Consider the following 21,209-nt stretch of genomic DNA (forward strand, 5'->3'; position numbering starts at 1 on the left):
GAATTGTTTTGGATTCTACGCACCAAAATTAATAAGAAAAAGTGTTTTCCCGAGAAATTTTGGTGCAGTCGATTTTTGGTAAAAAAGGAAGGTTATACACTACCTTTTTTTGAGCCCCGAAAAAAAAATTGTCTCAGATCGACCCGGAAAAAAAATTTTCTTATAGAATGTGGCCTGTAGAATCCATAATTTCAAAAAGTTCCAAGATTGGGCTACTAGTTCAAAAGTTACAGCCCTTTGAATTTTCTTTCGAAATTGGTTTCTAGTCTATAACTTTTGATTGAGAAGTCTGATCGAAAAAGTAGGAATTGTTTTGGATTCTACGCACCAAAATTAATAAGAAAAAGTGTTTTCCCTAGAAATTTGGGTGCGGTCGATTTTTGGTAAAAAAGGAAGGTTATACACTACCTTTTTTTGAGGCCCGAAAAAAAATTGTCTCAGATCGAACCGGAAAAAAAGTTTCTTATAGAACGTGGCCTGTAGAATCCATAATCTCAAACAGTTCCAAGATTGGGCTAGTAGTTCAAAAGTTACAGCCCTTTGAATTTTTTTTCGAAATTGGTTTCTAGTCTATAAATTTTTATTGAGAAGTCTGATCGAAAAAGTACGAATTGTTTTGGATTCTACGCACCAAAATTAATAAGAAAAAGTGTTCTCCCTAGAAATTTTGGTGCAGTCGATTTTTGGAATAAAAGAAGGTTATACACTGCCTTTTTTGAGGCCCGAAAAAAAAAATTGTCTCAGATCGACCCGGAAAAAAAATTCGGTTCCGGTTGCCCGGTTTTGCTTTTCATTTACCTAATTTTCGATTTTCTCAAATTGTGACCATTATGGATAATTCTTTTAGATGTCCTGAAAATAAATTGTACCATTTTTGGAAACATCACCTAGGGAAAACTACTGGTTTCAACTTATCGGAGCGCCGGCTCATTCTAACCATGCTTATAATACGTCTTTGAACATTTTGAAGCCAATTATGAATGCGAACCCTGATGCGAACAAAACAAAAGCAAAAGCGTCTCCAATAAATGATTGGAAAGATGCTGTATTGTAAAGTCTGCTAAATTATCTATTTCTATTTTTACAAAGAAGAAGAACGTAGCGTCAAGCAAAACGTTTAGAAAAACCTTATTTTGTCTAAGTTTACACATATTATGCATACGCAACAGGTATGTACAGTTAGTAATATCACCATAATTACGTGAACTTTAGGAGAGGCTAATAAAATTGGTAAGACGCTAATGTTAAGACCGAGAAAGAGAGTCGAATACTAACAAGAAATGGTAATTAAGAATGCTGTTTTTCGAATCGCATTCGAAAACAAGTGAACCTTGCATAATCGAATGACCTTGAAAATGCCTATAACGAACTAAAGAGTGACCTTGTTTGTGGACCAAGGTCGTGACCTTGGTGCCATAACTAAATAGTGAATTTGTTTTATGTTACACTGCCAGGCAATCATTTTTTTAATTCACTGTGTGCCCGAAATTTAAACTATTTTTTACGAAGAAATTTTTAGATAAAGCCTCAAGCTTGAGATGTCTGGCATGGAGTGGAGTGACAAGCTATAAACCTGTGTAACAATTTTCAAACAGGCCACGATGGGATAGTAAAAAGGTTTCCAAGCTCATAGACTAATTATACTAAAAGAGCGTAAATTATGGTTAATGTCCATCGTAAGCATGAAGTATTATAGTGTAGAAAAAATTTCGGTTTTGAAAAGGTGATCTCACGACTTTTACCACTAACCAAAATTGTTAAAAAGTTAGGAGTATTGAGCACAAAAGTTTAAACTTTTGTATGCATACCAAAAGTTCCTCAGTTTTTGTCAGCTAAAGCAGCATCTTCAAGTCCGTCAATGGTCATCATCGTTGCTTACAAAATCTTCACAAGATCTTTTTCCTACTTTTAGCTATTTTCAAAAGCGTCCCTGGATGTTATCGGACCGAATGACGCTACCGCTCCTAACGGACGGCTCCTTCACCAACCTTGGCTACGCCGTTGGACAAAACCATCACGTAAGAATTTTTCCAAAGAAATTCCCCTAAAAATCACTCTTACTTCCCGTTTTAGCCATATATTTTACCCAAAATCGTCCTGTAACCTTCATTTTCATGCCTACTTTCTGTCAGAAAATTGTAGTTTCCATGATAGAAGCAGAGCAGACTACATTTTCAGACTATAATGACTTATGACATCACTGACAGATTGACGGTAATCAAAAGTTCTGTATGAAGATTGAAATTTTATATTAAAATACGATTTCGTGTAAAATTTAATACAAAACTCGTTAGTAAAATGGCAATACCTGACTTGGAAATTAAAATGCTCGGCCCCAAAGGGACCTCGCACTTCAATATTTCCTCGTCCGTAATGTATTATTTTCCGGATGTAAATGTAAATGTAAATAACTATAAACTATAAACTAAATTTAAACAAAAACATTTTACTAATCCGTAACGGGCCGTAAGTGTACGCGGTTACTTCACTGGAACGCTTTCGTCAGATCTAGACGTCTTTTACCGGTATTAATTGCCACAACATTTGATTGTTGATACTCATACTTGCATAAAATAGGCTATTATGTACAGAAATTAAATTTCAAAAATTATTTTGACATATGTCTAACCGCAATAATTAAAGTCGCGTGCAGCGTACAAACAATTATTTAAAATGTAATCAAAAGAACGGTAAATAAACATTCAATTGAAACAAATTAGTAGAACAGTAGTACATCTTTAACTTAGGCACTAACTGTAATATTTACAGTATAAACTAAGAGAATTATGTGGACACGCTTCAAATACTATAATACACTAAACTTTAAAAATGTTAACATAACAAGTCATATGTGCAGTTACCAACGTACTTGCCGGAGAAGATGCATTGCAGAATGTACGAGTTTATAATTATCGTAACACTAACGCTATTAACTCTAACGAAAGGTGGTGATTACAGTGTGATAGATTTAAGTGATATTTTAAACGTCGATTATATGCCCGGTAGTTTGCTAGTGTTAGAAAATCCCGAAGAAATTGGCCCGGAGAATGCCACAGAAATCGATCTTATGGAACACCATGGTACTATGCGCGATGCCCTAACCACGATGAACTTCCACAGGTAACTCGAGTCAATTTTTATTTAATTCCTAATTGCAATATTTCCTGTAGAAAAATGATGAATGAGTATTTATGTCGGAATTATATCTCCGAACAAATTATTTCGGAGATGAGGTCGTCACGTATCCGTCGTCGATTAGGCAATCCAATGGAGAATCATGGACGACAAGCAGCTACATTCCCAACGAGTAATTTGTCGATCAAGAATAATCTGATAGAAGATGAGGGATCGGCAGGTTATCAAGATTGGTTAAAGAAGTAAGTTGTAGTTTATTTACGAAAAGAAAATTATTTAAGCGGATTTTTTAAACTTAAAATTGTTATTGCCGATAAAAATACGCGAAATGGTAATAGTAGACCAAAGACAACTATTGAGAAAAATCTCTGGAACTTGAAAATGCAGTTTTGATCTCCAATTAAACTTGAAATACAAAATACTACTCAAAAAGCGTAAAAATGACAGCTTTCGTAAAAAAATTCCTTTGCATATTTTTTCCTGAAGTTCATAATTTCAGAAATATAAAGATAGATCTTAAATTCTGTAAGATAGAAAGCACTAGCTAGTTTACCGGTATCTCATGATACTCCATTGTAACTTGCCGGATTTTTTCCCTATACCGGACCTTCAAACAGTCGGCACTATTGCTAACTTGGTAATTAGATAATAACGGTTGGCAGAGTTGGCGCAGCGTTTCCTCAAACCCACCGTATAAACGGTCAACTAGTTCAGGGTTAAACAAGTAACAATACAAGCTTGAGATCTGTCACAGCGGTAGTTAATTATGGGAATTTGATTTTCGTCCTTTGTTGTACTTACCAACGGTTGAGCGCCACACAATTTCTATCTTAACTTTCCTCGTATGAAATTGGAGAAGATTCGAGGGTAGTAAAAACAGTGCAAATCAATTTAGATACAAAAAATACTGGTTTATTCAAACAAATGGCAAAATTCACTCCACAATGGGGTAGCGTAACACACAAATATTAAAAATAATCCCTCAAATACTCAAAATTATAATTTAAGTTACTCAAAAATATTAGTAACTTCAATGTACAATTAAAATTCTCCGGGATAACAAACCCCCAATCAAAAATGATTGATTGTTTGATTATTGAAATTTCCAAAAATTAGTAAACTGATATTTCGGGCAAAAATTTGCACGTACAGGCTACAAGAGTACAAGTAAAACATATAAGGCAACCAACACGTACGTTGCATAAGTTATATCGTCGACGCCAACTAGTGAGCTCAGTTCTCGCATCCAAAACCTGAAATCAATCAAAAGAAAACCTCCCAAACCGCAGAGCTCAGTATAATTGATCGACTAATGCCTGAAGGGTCTCGCTCTACTCGTAATCTGCTTCTATAACAGGTACAGTACTTAACCGGCCACCCTCTCTCCATAAGGAAGTGGCGGACTGCAGTAATATTCGTTTTTCAAACTCGGACTCATTTCACAGCAAATGGCCGCTTGTTATGAGCAGGTGGAAGATGTGTTAAGGGCGTGCGTCGGCATTCGCAGACAAAATGGCGAGCTTAATCCCCATTCGTATGTCGAATCAGAAATCGTATGTAAGGTAACGTATCCGGTCTTTAAACTTGTACTTACAATTAAAAACTAAAAAGTCGAGCCGGAGCTTGAATCCTTAAAGCGATTAAAGGTAACAACTCTCTTCGTTGAGGTCATAAAATGTACATAGCTATTTAATAAGAGGGCTAATCGTATATGAAGCAGGGCCTGTTAAAAACAGTGCTGTTCATCAGTAACAGATCATCAGAAACAGATCTACTAATCAGAAACAGACCTGATGATTTTGTTTAACTGATCTGTTGCCGTCAACTGACCTGTTTCTGATCAACAGAACAGACTTGTTTCTGATGAATAGACGTGTTTATGATGGCATGCTTCTGATGAACAGACCTGTTTTTTAACAGACCTCTAGTTTAGACAACAACCACGATGACCTTCAGTAAGTTTAGACCACGCCTGAACCTCACGTCTTGCACGTCATGTGACTGTCTCGCATAGGTGGCCACTTATCTACTGACGTACATTTACTCTAGCAATGCGCTAACAAAAATGTTCTCTCACGACTTTCTTGCAAAACTATCTCAGGCTTGCCCAATGAATTTGAACATAATGGGATCAGGCTAGTGCTTATTTGGGTCCCTGGGGCATGTATGAATTTAGGGAAATCAGAAAGTAGACAAGGTAGAAGGAAAGCAAGCAGTAGATGTAGAGATGATGAATGTAAAGCATGAAATAGTACCTACCTACATCTAAAAACAAAGAATGTTATTATATTATATTATTATATGGGAACAATTCTGGGAAACAACAAATACACATTGCACAACAGTGAAGGGAATGCTTACTTGACGAGGAGAGTTCAATAGATAACAATTTCTGAAAATAGATTCCCAAAATAAAATTGATCTCGTGTTATGTGCTCTTCTTACTATGTCTTACTGCTTTACAAATCCATTTTTTTTGCAGAAGCGCCACTCTGGAAGACATCTATCGCCACTACGACTCCCAAAACCACGACAATCAAGAAGTTAGTCGAGACGACGCGGAGGATAATGAAGAATTCGATGGGCACATAACGGGATACGCTTACCAACAACCCCATAACCTAGGATCTCCGGCTAAGTTTGGACACAGTGGAACCGGGGTGGGGTATCCTTCTTATCATGGCGGCTACGGCGGCGGGCATACGAGTGGTAGTGGTACGGGTGGGGGTGGACTACTCGGATATAATTCCGGTGGACACGGTGGGGGTGGATACGGCATTGGATTGGGAGGTCATGGAGGAGGGGATTTAGGCCACGGTGGCGGTTTTGGTGGGCACGGTGGGAGCGGATACGGTGGTCATGGGGATCATCTGTTTGGTGATGGTAAGGCAAATGTTTTGTGTTTTAGGAAAAAAAATGCAATGATTTAATTTCAGGTACGAACGGACATCATGGGCACGGGGTTACAGCAATTCATGAATATCACAAGCACCACGGGGGAAATGACAAGGATAAATTGGCAGATTTATTCGACGTAGCTCTAACTGCACTTGCTTATCTTTCATTTGGAATGTTTATTGTTCAAGTAATAATGTGTGTATCAATGGGGGTAAGATGTACAAAACAAAAATTACTTATAACTATTTTCAACTCTTTAGACGACCACCACGACAACCACAACAACAATGGCTCCGGCGGTTATGAATCTCGCTGCAAGTTTTGGAGGAGGTATGAATAGAGGTGAACTCATGGGTGGTGGGAATCAGGGTAATGACGGCATAGGTGATGATGCGGATATGGAATTAGAAGATGCCGACTTTGATGATGCTGTCGAAGAAGACTTTGGTGATGGTTATGTTAGAATTGGGAAAGGTGCGGGTTCGGGTTCAGTTAGTAAAGTAAAGATAGTATGGAATGGTTGGGGTTCAGGAGGTGGTAGCACCTATACATGTTGCATGTGTAATACCCATACCTTGTTGCAGGTACCACGGGTGACGACGAGGAAGTCGAAATAGATGGGTTTAGTGGAGAAGATAGATCCAAGGCAAAAATTAGGGGCAGACGAGAAATACCAATTATTACACAAGGAAATAATGCGCTTCTCAACGAACTTTCGAGACGAGTGCTAATGTCTATAGAAGCTGCATTAATTGCCAACCAAGATGATGGTAACTGCTTGAGACGTACTTTATGCGAGAACAATTTGTATTCAAGAAACCTAGAAGATAATCAAAAGTATTGGATGCCGGTCTGGAGGTATCTAAATTTTAAATAACTAATTCAAATGTAATTCCATTGTCTTTAGCTTGGGAATGAGTTGGTTATCAGGAAGACTAATACAAGGATTACCTCGTACAACTTCAATGTTGGACAGCTTGAAAGCATCGATCCTTGGATTAGGAAAATCAGATTGCGAATTCATCTACAACCAATGCGATTTGGCAAATGAGAGACAAAAACGACGGCGACGGAGAAAGAGAAATGCATAAAATACGTACTCATTCCCTTAGAAATTAGGAATTGTGTATTATCTGAAAAGGTGTTCATTTCTTGTTGCAACAAAGCTGACCTCTTTCAATAAAGTGTACAGATACTTCAAAACAATTTCTTTCTCCGCTCACTCACAGTAAGCCTTTCGAGTTGTAGATGTCGCGCAGTGGTCGTATATAACTTAAAATCAATACGCATTTTATAATAACTGAAACTTAGATGTAAGGGTACCTACGTAATTTTTCTCTTTACAAACGGATTTATGGGAAAGGACATTAATTTCGAGCGCTTGTGGATTTTATTTTTCCTGTAATTAGGTATCAAGTTTCCAATTTGAGGCCTTTGCGGCTATAATTTGCACAGAATCTATCTGGGAGATTTACGGAAGCTACTCTGTTTTTTATTACAGGTATTTTTATTATTTGAAAATTTTTGTATATACATTAGCGTATATGCATTATTGGCACTTGCTTTAATATGTGACCGAAAAACGTGATTCAGTCAATAACGCATTTTTACTGCAGTTGTGGGGTTGTGGTTTTCGAATGTTGTCGAATCTCACATTCTTGAGCATGTTCAGTTGCTTTTTATCTAAATAAATTAAAACAGTTTATATAATATGTAATAATTATATTTATAATCATACAATAAGAGTTAATCCTATATGCACCTACAAAAGCTGCACACAATTCACTGGGGATGCAGAAAAATAGGTTTGCGATTACACTTATAAGAAATTCCAAGAAGTCGTAACGGCAGTGAAAAAATTGATTTACTGAAGTCAGAAAAATAAAAGACTATAGCAATACCGACTCAACAACTTATTTGAAAAAGAAGACACGACACACGATTAATGATTTAAGTAGATCGTAAATCAAAAAACACTGATTTCAAAACAAAAAAAATTCATGTCCAAAAATGTACGGATTACTAAGGATTCATAAAGGAAGTGATTGTCCACTACGACCCCACCCACTATTACGTTCGACCCTCTAACACACGGTTTTGCTAAAGAACTTGCTAAATTTTAATCCGGAACTTTTCGGATAAACTTAGGAGAGTTAAATTAGTCATTTTAGTCAGTTTCGACGTAAAGTTGTGTTTATAAAAGATCTGGTTGGAGAGAAGATCCACTATGCTTTCGATAAATTGAGAACTTTCTTGTAGAAAAAATAGATTTAAACAAATTAAAAAATGTTCCTTTTACCTACATCAGCAAATATATAAAGAATTCGACGATAATGCGAACAAATAAAAAAGTACAGATTTTAATTTAGTTATACTGATTACAAGTAATGGTGAATTGCTATGATTCGAATGGCCTAATGGGTCTCATTATGAAGCGTTTGTTTTTACAAATCTCCCTTATATAACACACCCACTGCGATGCTTTAACTGTCAACGTTTTGGTCATGCCTCAATCAACTGTAAATATACAGAAATGTGTATATGTGGAAAAGGCATTCATTAAGGATCCGCTTGTGAGATTCCTATCGAGCGCCCCAATTGTAGCGGTGCTGGGCACCGTTTCCAAAGAAATAATCTTGAGGTCCGCAATCGGGCCACTAATCAAAACAAATTGCTAGCGAAATGAAAATATTGCCAGAAACGACCAATTTGCACAATAATAACAGTACACATTAATTAGACAATTAATTAACAATGAACTTTATTAATTAAGAGATAATTGAATCACAGACCGGTATTTAAAATGCTAAGAGCTCTTTGGTACTAAATTGATTAAGGATCGATGGTTTATCTAAAGGCACTGGACAATTAGGCAGCTGCTTAACTAGTATGAGTGGTCGACTAGATTAAGTCGAAAAGAATATGGCGTATACTTGCGCCGGCCGATAATGATGTGTTGCACGCCTGGACCTGATGACTTTGATAATGCGTCGCGATGCGATGCTGAGCTGACTGCTGACGCTAATGGTATCGGTGACGGTAGCGGCTCTCTTAATAGTTTTGGTACAGCTGACTGCTGTATCTGGTAACGCAGATAACGGTACGCCACTCGCAAACTATGACCAGTTTCCTCAATCGATCAACGGACGGATAATACCCATATACAAACGACCAATCTACATGCACGAACATAATTACTAACAGCACAATGCTTTGTAACATTACAAGAATAACAATATGCATACCATTAAATTAAGACAATAGTGACATTCGGAACTAATATTATAATTATGGCAAACGTACTTACTTGCACAATAATGATGCTTAAACTTAAAAGTAACAATAAGGAATTAATAAGTTTCTGGCAATTGATAGCTTAACGGCTTAACCGCATTCGAGAAAATGAGCGAGTTCCATAGCGTTTGGCCACAACGCTAAATATCTCATATCGCGAGCGACTCATAACAATTGCGCATAGTATTCAAGTAAATCACCCATGAATATAGGGTGTACCGTAACACAATTGCCAGGGATCCCATAGCGCCATATCTAATCGTGTCCTGTATATAAAGAAGAGGCAAAGATTCAGGAGACTGAGGTCACTCATAAGCTATCATACAGCGAGGCAAAAAAGCAAGTAAGTACGCTGGCGATGCCGGTGGATATCGCAGCGATAGGTGGTCGCATCATCAGCACCACAATCATCGGATCTATTACCCAAAAATTTTATAAATCAAATACAAACCTTCATTGGAGGATGAAAGTTTTGGCGAAACAAGGAAAAAGAGAGCAGTCTCGGTCTGAGTCCTGAGGCTAGGGCTAATAAAAAAGAAAAACCTGAAGAAATCGCTTCTATATCTAACTGTGATACGAAAAGGAAACCAGAAACGCATCGTTTGCTTTCATGTATTTATTACCCCTCTCTAGTACGTCGGGTACATGGCTAGAATGGGGAAAATACTGCACTTTTTGATTGGAATATGCCACTTTCTGTGGTAATAGTTAATACCAAAAGGCAACTTTTGAGATAGAGAGCCACTCGAAAATCCGTGCAGGAAACCAAAATGGTGGCCGTCAAAATGGCGCCATTAGCCGCAATATATTTTTTGTATCTCTGCTCCTAATAGTCCGATTTTAATTTTCTTTTTTTTTATTGAAAGCTCTTTTGACGAGGAAACTTTTTTGCATTTCTCTCTAAAACTTAAGGATTTAGCACAATTTTAAAAAAGTGTTTTTTTTACGAATTTGAATCACAAGTAAGCTCTTAATTGTGCAATATCCCGGTCTTTTCGACAAAAAAGGCCATCGTTTAGAAATTCAATCGATACAACCCCAAAACTCCTTGTATCTACCCTGCAAGTTCGGAAAATTTCAATCCGCCATGTTTTTTTTTTGAAAAAATACGCAATATTCGTTTCATCAGGCACGAGATCAAGCGTTATGAAAATTTAAAGGAAAAGCCTCGTCAATTTTTTTCTCTGAAAAACAGAAAATACACTCTGCTTTTAAAGTAATTAAAGAAACACTCAGTATATCAACTTTAACTCTTACTCTCGCTCTTACTTATCCTATTTTATTTAACTAGTTGGTGAAATTTGGAGTGCTTATTTATCAGATCATGGGTTTTTTCGAGGGTTTTCTCTCGGGTTTTCTTTAAGGATATTAACGGAATATTATGATTTCCAAGTTTTAGATACCTATTCATATAAGTTCAATCATTTTTATTACACAGGGAATCCACCTTCTGTAAGCTGACGATAGACCCTCAATGGTTAAGATTAATGGTAACGGTTTGTTGAGACAAGAAGCCTGAGGGGAAGCCTAAAACGTATTTTTAGGTATATAGGGTGTTCTCGAGAGCAGTCTATACATTTTGATATTTTTTATAGGTATCCCCGGGTATCCCTTAACAAAAGAATTATTTTTGTAGGTCTTATCGTTTTTTTTTCGTAATGCTAACCGCGAGGCTAACCGTTTTCCGGATATGCTTTTTATACAGGGTGAAATTTTATCTTCAAAACATTTTTTAAAGAAGCTTTTTATGACATCCATAATTATGAAAAGGTTGCTACCAATCCACGTATTTGGGGTCAGTAGCATACTTCTGCACAGTCAAAGGGAGCATACCAGGGGGCATACTGTTTCTAAATAGCAACCACTATTTTCTTGACGTAGTGAATTATTTGTAGATACAAACTGATACAATAAAACTCGTTTTTCAAATAATTGAATTTTAATATTTCTTTAGCTAATCGACTTCGAATCGTATAGACCGATTCATCATCAGACCCTAAGAGTCAGAATATTGTGCTGAATAATACAAATCCTTAGATATTAACATTTGACGTGGACATGTTACACATAAAAATCGGGTTGAGCTTACTTGTGATTCAAATACACTTTTTTAAATTGTGCTAAATCCTTAAGTTTTAGAGATAAATGTTATATAGCAAAAAAGTTTCCTCATCACAAGAGCTTTCACTCAAAAAAAAGAAAATTAAAATCGGACTATTAGGAGCAGAGATACAAGAAAATATATTGCGGCTAATGGCGCCATTTTGACGGCCACCATTTTGGTTTCCTGCACGGATTTTCGAGTGGCTCCCTATCTCAAAAGTTGCCTTTTGGTATTAACTATTACCACAGAAAGTGGCATATTCCAATCAAAAAGTGCAGTTTTTTTTGGCGTACCCAACGTACTACTCCTGTTCTGGGCCCTCAACAGGCTTGCACCCAATTACAGAGTGAGTCGCGTAACGCTTTTTAGAAGCGCCTCTGCAGAAGGTTTTTTTTTTAATTTTTTCTCGAATTATAAGATTATTTTATTATAAGATATCTTATAATTAGAGAAAAAATTTAAAAAAGACACACTGTCATAGTCATTGGCTGTACCTATCATTAGTCTGTAAAAAAAATCAGCCTAACCTAGTTATATCCGTAGAAAGTTCGTGAAAAACCGACTAAGAATTATTTCTTCTTCTTAGTTAATCAAATCTATCTATAAATTGGCACACTTGTAGGAGTTAAGAAAGTAATTTGTCTGATTTTTATTTCTCATTCATGCTGAAGTGAGAACGATTGAGTTGCACGAAAATCGCGCAAACACACTCATCCTCCGTGTCACTTTATCTTTCTCCCTCTCGCACGAAGAACGAATCAAAAGCGAAAAAAATACATTCCGTACTCCATACGAGGGTGCAAATTCCGTTTTCGTTTTCGTAGTTTTATCGATTTTCCAAATTCTATATAACAAGTATACAAGTGTACTTTTAAAAATGTACAGTGTTTTATAGATTAGAGCACAAATACCTAATGAAGCGCGAAAATCTAGTAAGGTGCCAAAACCTGCTCTGGCACCGTTTAGAAAAATACCTAGTTACGCCACTGCTGTCGACATAGCTATCCCAAAGGGAGACCGCAATTAAATGTTCATACACGACCGCTAAGGACATCAATGCCGTTACGACATAGAAACAGCTGCAAGGAAACTGATTTCAATCAAAAGGACCGTCAAGAATGTCAACCAGTAGTCTTCGGATGATCGTAGTCAACGACGGAAGCCCAAATGTGCATGCTGCGGAAGGAAACAGACGAGAGTATGCAAATGTAAGTCAAACATGTGTAACTGATGTAATAAGATGGGTCATCTAGAAATTGTTTGTAAGCAAGTGAAGCCAATATAGAACGTTAATGAATGCCACATTCAACCAATTTGTAAAGTAGGTACTAATGTTAAATTAGAGAGCGAACCTATATGTAATGTTGAAGGTAAACATTAATGGAAACGAGTTAGATGTATTGCTAGATTCAGGTTGACCGATTTCAACAATTAATAAGGCAACTTATTGCAAATATTTTTATCAGAGTATTAAAAGTTACTGAACAGGCATTCTGTCGGTATCAAGGCGATCTTATTATTCTTGTAGGAAATATTGATGTAAATATTAAGTTTAGGAATAGGGTTAAGTTACTAAGATGTCAACATGGCAAGGTAATTTAGTAGGTAGAGATTTCATGCAATTATTTAATATTAACTTTCCAAGGGTTAAATATAATTGACATCCATGATCATGCCTCTATGATGATAACATGTGAATTTCCTGAAGTCGCGAATGGAGGATTAGGCACCTAGCTTAACCTTAAACAAGAAAATACAACCTTGAGACCTGTCACAGCTGTAGTTCGTTCTGGGCATTTGATCTTCCTCCTTCGTTGCACTTACCATTGGTTGAGCGCTAATTAATTTGTTTCTTAACTCTCCTCGTATGAAAATGAGAAGATACGAAGGCAGTAAAAACAGTACAAATCAGTTTCGGTACCAAAAGAAATACTGGCTTATTCAAACAAATGGCAAAGATAAAATTCTCTCCACAATGGTATAGCATAACACACAAACATTCAAATTACTCCCTCAACTACTCAAGATTATAATTTTAATGTATTCCCCAGTTTCACAAACCTCCAATCTAGAATGATTGATTGAATTGATTATTGAATCTTACAACAACTTTCCACAAACTAGTAAATTAATAAACCAAAACCTGCAAATAATCAAAAGAAAACCTCCAAGCCGCAGAGCTCGGTATATAAATAATTGACTAGTGCTTTACTCGTAATCTGCTGTTATAACGGCTACGGCACTTAATTAAAACCCTAAAACAAAATCAAAGGTAACCCCTCTTTCTTGATAAGCTAAAATGTACATACCTCTTAAATAAAAGGGCTACTTATAAATGAATGCAACAATCCTTGATAGAAATGGTAATATGACAAATATCAGTCGAGACCTAAAGAAAATGTACACTTCAATTACGGAACAAGCAAATGGCGTACTAACGATACTAGGATAAAAACACAATTACCTCCCCCTAACCGTTCACTAACACTATTTACGGAATCCCCAAATTAATGAATCCAATCGTCAGAGATTGATAAAATATGGATAATGACAATTAAAATTCCATGCGTTCTCAACTAATGATTCAGCTCACAAACGAAAGAGGAAGACGAAGATCGTCAAACCAAAACGCACGGCGCCTGCAAAATGCACGCTAAAATTGCATGGAACAAATTCCAACAATAGATGGAGCCATCTATGAAACTGCTTCCCAAACAGTTACGGGGATCATTCAACATAATAATAAACATGAACAGTCATAATGCGTTGTAATGATGAAAATAAACCGTTACAGACTGCTTCTCTAAGTTGACAATAGATAATAATCAATCTCTCCGCAGTTGGTATTTGGGAAACGAATTAGAACAAAATTTGGCCCTTTTGATTTGACCGAAATATCAAAATATCCGGTCAACTATGTACGAATGTAAAACGATAACAGGAGTAATGCGTAGACGACATGTAAATCAGATCAGTAATTGACATTACAGGTCAAGGTTAGCAGCATAGGTATGATCAGAAGATGACACAGGAATCCAGAAGCATAGTAGATACACACAATGTAGGTTAAGACAACACCATCATCACCTAGCGGGTAATGCACTGGATTAAGGGGGAAGATGTGTGCTATAATGAAAAATGATGTGTAGCATAACAAATGATGGTGTATACAAGCACAGATTTAAATATACTATCTGTGATACAAGTATGAAAGTAAAATCACAGATTTAAATATACTACAGATGGATCATGAGATAGGCGATTGTGGAAACACAACAAACGTTCCAGTTGCTAGCGCACCTATATGAATTTTATTAAATCGAAAGTTTTAGTTTGCGTCTCAGCTTAAAATAATCAGCAGGAGTCTGTATAACGATGGCATAGAAGGTTTTTACTATTGATGGTGCTGAAAAGCAATATGATATGAATTTTTTCTTCGTAATTAAAACAATGGGTCTTTGTATTGTGTGTTTGTGTTCAATTACGACCTTGTGTGGGCGTATCTGTGGCCGTTCTCTCTCCTTTAATTTCAATTAATAAAATCCAAGAACAATTTCTTTCTTTAGAATGGTAGTTTCAGTTTCAGCCTGAAAATTAAAATTCTGTAATCAACTACTATCAATCGAAAGTTTTGATATGTCTATACGTTGATTCAAGGCATCGCCAAATGAAATTGAAACCAGGTATTGCAGTGGGGTAAAAAATGACCCCTCCCTTTTTTTACGGGAATACATCAAATACATGTTTTGAGGCACCAGGAATCCGAATCAAACAAAATCTCGATGATATATACAGGGTGATTTATGTCAAAGTTGTATTTTTTTAAATAGAACTCACCTATGTTATTGCATATTTCGATTACTTGGTCAATTTTAGTGTGACTTTATTTACATATGATATCTAAAATGAGTGACTGAGCGTCATTTTTTCCAAAAATAGATGTCCAGTAAAAATTGAAAACGAAGTTTCCATAAAAGTTAGAAGGCCATGACACTGCAGTATTACTAATCATCACGTGTGCTTACCTACATACGCCGAACGGTCAAAGTTAAACTTTTTTTGTGCTAAAAATCACTGTCAATTTTCAAAATTTCAATCAAAGATAACTTGATTTTTTTAAATGAAACTACCAAGTTTTTTATTGCATCAAATGTAGGATTTGATTACCTTTCTAACGATATAAGCACGCCGTATTTACCTTTTATACATATTTTTGTAATTCAACCATTTCTAGTAACAGACAAGGTTTTTCGATTTTCAAAGCCTCTCAGTAATTAATAGGCCGTTAAAAGTTATACACACCTATTCTAATTATAAAACAGGGAGTTATATTTAAAAAAAGTGCAACTTTGATATAAATCGCCCTATATAACAATTGCAATTTCGTTGAAAATATTTTTAGGTTGTAGCCTGAAGAGTCCTTCAATATGCCCCGACAATGAATTTTAAATATTCTTTTCAAATCCTAAGTATTTAGTAACCGCGCCCTAAGCTGCTGTATTTCGGAGAATTTCATATATATATTTTTTTGTAATAAAACCAAATTTGTGTAGGTTAAACCAAGAAAAATAATCTCTTTCAAATAACTAAATAAAAAATTTAGCGCTACTATGTATTTGAAAAAAAAGTTTATTTGTAATAAAACCTAGCATAATTTGTGTAGGTTGTACACAGAAAAAGAAAGTCTTCCGAATAATTTAATAAAAATTTTGCGTTATTGCTAATTAAAAAAAATAGTATGACGTTTATATCCTTTATGCCTAATCTGCCAACGTATGTACGTACATAGGTACATACGAGTTAAAACAGACAGTACCTAAAAATTTGTATTCTTTAAAAGTTGCTTAAAATGATCTAAAACGTTGACGTTTGATGAAATTTTGATACGTCCAAAAACGGTAATCGCAATATAGCCACCCCGCACTTTTTGACAACCCGTACGGATGTACTACTATCTCAAAATATAAAGTACTTTCTTCACTATTTTGTTCCGCATTATCATGCAGCCTTAGAAATTCATCATGACTATACCAAGAACAGAATGGTTCCACGTACATATCATGGAAATTGTAACGTCTACTCCCCAATATAGGGTCTCAACTGGGATGCGACATTTTCGATCTCACAGAAATTTGGTATCTGCGTCTCTTTAAGAGAAAAATAACGAAACCAAAATTGTTTTTGAAAATTCGAATTTTAACTGCAATTTTGGACCAGATATAGGCCTACGGTAGTTTTTAGCTCATTTTTGCAAAGTAGGATCGATGTCAAAACTCTAATTGCATCTTCATTTGTTCTTAATAGAAGCTTTTCATATCACTTTGGCTGACTGACTGGCTGGTTGGATGGCTGCCTCGCTGGCAGCAAATGAGGGCCTGTAGACAATCGCATGTAGAAAGACGAGGAGTGTACGTGTCCATACGGGGTCGTGTAATTAACAACTTTAGGGACGGGGCTACATGATGTGGGGACGGCGACATCTGGGCGCCATCCCCACGCGTGTTTTACTAACGTGGTAATTTTTAGTTTTTACTATCTTCTTCTACAGTTTTGGTCGAGGTCGAACCCATAATCGCACGTCAAGATACAATTTCACAAGTCGTACGACAAAACCGTATAATGTGAATCTTGAAATATTTGGTTATGGCAACTCGCAAGTCGCAAGAGAAATCGTAATCAAAATCACATAACGTAAATTGCACTTATAAGAATCCCCCATTTACACGCTTCTAACTTGTATTTGAACTGACCACAATTTTTTTTAAAGTTTCGTCAATACATTACCAGTGGAACGGAGAAGAAAAAATAACTTTTTGTCTTATAGGCACAGCCAAATTATCCCTTAGAGCCTTGGGCGATTAATTTAACAGCCTCAATTGCAGATATGCTTTGTGCCTCGATCTTTAACAGGGCTGCGCGTGTAGAAAAAGCAACCAAATTTCGGAGCTGAAATTTTCAAACAATTACTTCAAAATATTCAGACATTGAGATACTCAAAAAGTACCTAGTGTTTTCACATAACAATATTTTGAAAACTCTTTCGAATGCAGACATCAATGCGAGGCACCTTGTTTTAATGTAACCCAACAGTTTTTGATACTTTCTATCAGCTAAGTCGCAGAACTCTTTGAGTGTTTTTCAATGCGAACACTATAAATGTTAAAAAAATAAGTCAATTTTAACAATGGTGAACTCAAATCAACAATCCCTATAAGTTTTGTTTTTATTTCAGGGACGACCTCCATTGCAAAGGCTTTGTTGACACCTTTTACTATTTTTGCCACCAAAATTACCTACAGTTACCGTTGTCTCCACAAAAACCCCACAACTTTTGATTTTAAATCATTTAATGTTAATATACTTCCTTACAATATTCAACGATTATATCCGATTGGGATCCAAACTCCAAGATTTGAATTTGCGCGTCCTTCTGTGGTCAAAAATAATGGACCAAGACGAGAAACAATTTTGTAGAGCCATGATTTGAGGCATCTCACTCAGTCCATATGTTGCAATATTTTTGAAATCCATCATCCATCAATATACCGTATTTTTTTTACACAAAACCATGTTTTCTAGAAATAAAACCCTGTTGTGATTGTCGTGGACAACCAGCATATATAAGGAAAAAAATCATTAATCCGCATGTGAGCAATGGCGAAGAGTGCATTTTCAAATCTGTTTTTTCGATTTTAACAGCCCTTATGGACATTTCATTCCTTAATGAGAATACAAAAATGAAATAATTTTTAATTTCTGATCGAATGACACCAATACCAAGTCCGTAAGTGGTGTAGTTCCGGAGCCTTTGTGACTCAGACAGACAGGCAGGTAGACATATCAAGAGCGCCAAAGTATGCACATTTTATTTTTTGAAAGTGAAAGTGTACTAAAAACGGAACTGTCACGTTCAAAACGGGACGTTTGGTCACATCTCACATTCGACTCATATTCGCTAACTTGACTTAAATTCTCAGAGACGCCTATTGTTAGGTACCTATGTTGTTTCTCACAAAGACAGGCCTAACACCTTCTCTGATTAATTAATAAAAACTTCGGCTACGTCATAATTGTGCTTTTAGATCGTCTTATCATTAAAATACTCTTAAAATCTAAATACGAGCACGGAACACGCCAAGCTGTGATCAGAGATGTAGGCATTAGAACCTAAATCGCACAAAATACCGTACCTACTTATAATCAAAAATAAATCAATTATACGGTAAACATCCTGCATAATTACAAATCTTGTTGGTTTGACAGAATAAGGTATAATCAGTCGTCGGTTCGCCCTTCCGAGTTCCGATATAAAGGAATGTGTATGTGTAACTAACATAAACGCATGCTAGCAGAAAAATTGCGAGTGTAAATGGGGAAGGTCAGTTACATACAATACAACATTTGTTGGGCTCTGTGTAATCGGATACCCCTGTTTATCGCAACAGTTCTTGTCTTTCTTATTGCAGTTGTAAACCACGCGCAAGTTATTCATTCTACAGCGCTTCCTTGTGGACGCGGAATAGCACTAATTTAGTTTGGATTTAACGCACCAGAGGCTTAAATCCAAATCACCGTTGCCAGAATTTAACATGGCATGATCCATCTGTAGTATATTTAAATCTGTGGTAAAATGGATATTCGGTACTCGAACGAGATAGAGAGAGTCGTGTTTCAGCAATTCTGTAACGCGTACAATGGTACCATACATATTCGTTCCAATCTCCAGCAGTACGACCAATCGACTTATTATATATTGAATTTTCATCTTAATCCTGTTGTATTAGTTAGACATGATTTACAAGGCGCAATTCCGTTGGATATTGCAGTCAAAATTCTTTGTCTTTTACTACCGGCCCATGGGGAAAGATATACGAAGGTGAATGGGATAACAATGAGTTCGAACCTTCAATATGACATGATGGGATGTACGAGAAATTATTGAACTAGGCGCCTTTTACGATCGGGCGGGAGTAGATTAATTCTATCCCCGAACTCACAGGGGGAGGATCGAATATGTCTTTTAAACGTATGTATAATACATGTATCCATAAAAGACGAATGTAATAGTGTTAATAGTAGTATACATACTTTAGTAGTATTTCTTCTATTTTATAGGATTATATCTGTAAGTAGTAACGATTTCATGAAATAAATTGAAATTGTATTGTTTCAAGTAAAACTATTTATCTAAAGTGAGCTTTGCCTATTACCGTAAACGCTAGTTACACACTATCAACAAATTAGATATAAATGTATACTGCTTTGCCGTTGTAACTCGATTTCATCTAATAACCTATAATACAGAAAGTGGTACTTTCTTTTCGTTTGCAACAGTCACGAGTTGGCCTTTAAAATCATTTCCGAGCTTACGTTCTCCAAAGATAATAACCCGAGCATTAGTGCTTTAGATTGAAACACTTTGAAACTGTCATATAAAATTTAAATGTTATAAAACACAAATTTTCTTTGAGGCGGAGTTGGTTTAACGAGAAATGACTACCGATACTAGTGCATTAGCAAAAAAAAACTAACCCTATAAAAATCGAGCAAGATCGAAAATTGAAAAGGTATGCGCGACTACACTTCCTCAGCGTGGAAAGCGTCGGGTGCTGGGGGATAAATAAAAAACAAATTTTATTCAAATGTTCGCCATAAAATAACTGAACCATATTTTAAAGATATATTCTGTTTACAACCACATTCTATCAATATTGATAATAACTTTCAGTAAGCGTCGTGAGTTCAGAACGCAAACAATATTGTTTTTAATAAAAGACGTGGAGGTAAAATAAATAGCATCAAAAGATATAGGCCGATGCATTTTCAAAATTGGTATCAGATAGGGCGAGGTTGACTCTGAAAAACTAATCGAGATATTGGAAAGTTAAATAAAAACATAGTATTCTTTATACCATTTATACTAAAGTAAGAATATAAAAAGATCAATTTTTCTATTGATTGATGTATTTTTTGAACTAAATTTAATTATAATAATTACGAAAGTATTTCTGTGCTAGGACGAAGTTTTGACCAAACTTTGATTAATTTTCTCGGTGAAATTTCCAATGCACTGAGATTGATCGTCCGACTTTCTATTATAATAATTAAATTCATCGGAAACGTTTTTCCAAAATCTCACCTAATTGAGTTAGTAAAATTGATTGTTCTGAGATTTTGACTCCTTTAGTAATTGCGATTCTACAATGGTCTGCACATACTTCCATATTCTTTTATACCCTTTATCTACAAAAAAATCCAAATAGTCTGATTTTCCTGGCACCAAACAAAAAACGTACTAAAATTAATTTGTGATTTTAGTCTAGTGACAGTTTCGGTTTGCAAAAAGATCAGAAAAAAACTGGAATTTTATATTAAAAACGACGATTTCGGGAAAAATATACTACAAAAGTCGTCAGAAAAATGACACCACTTGGCTCGGAAATTAATATAATTAATCAATATTTACTCGCCAGTAATGTGCCATATGACTGATATACTGACTTTTATGTAATTAATCATTATTGGGTAATAATGCAATGTATTCGGATGTCCTTGTAACATTGTAAATATTCTTATAACCCACGTTTGGCGCCAAATAAATAATACTGTGTGCCAAATGCGGCACTACCCACAAAACATCTGTCCAACTAGCTCAAAAAACTGAAATTTGGCATATAATTTGTATAATCCCTCATTCCGGTTTCTCCTACAAATATATTGACTTAAGTTAATAATTTGGGAGACTCGCTAGCCTTGATCAACTTCCAAAAATTTCAAA

At 35.8% G+C, this 21,209-nt stretch overlaps 1 protein-coding gene across 1 annotated transcript; it reads left to right on the forward strand.

The window, feature by feature from the left end:
* Positions 1–2,893: 2,893 nt before the first annotated feature.
* On the forward strand, positions 2,894–7,182 carry LOC116166992. Its single transcript, XM_031482224.1, has 7 exons — positions 2,894–3,120; positions 3,171–3,377; positions 5,618–6,018; positions 6,072–6,244; positions 6,294–6,567; positions 6,618–6,891; positions 6,941–7,182. The coding sequence occupies exons 1-7, from the start codon at positions 2,894–2,896 to the stop codon at positions 7,122–7,124; spliced, it is 1,740 nt and encodes a 579-aa protein (XP_031338084.1). The 3' UTR covers positions 7,125–7,182.
* The last annotated feature ends 14,027 nt before the right edge of the window (positions 7,183–21,209 follow it).

This window comes from Photinus pyralis, unplaced genomic scaffold (assembly GCF_008802855.1).
Source record: "Photinus pyralis isolate 1611_PpyrPB1 unplaced genomic scaffold, Ppyr1.3 Ppyr1.4_LG3b, whole genome shotgun sequence".
Lineage (NCBI taxonomy): Eukaryota > Metazoa > Arthropoda > Insecta > Coleoptera > Lampyridae > Photinus > Photinus pyralis.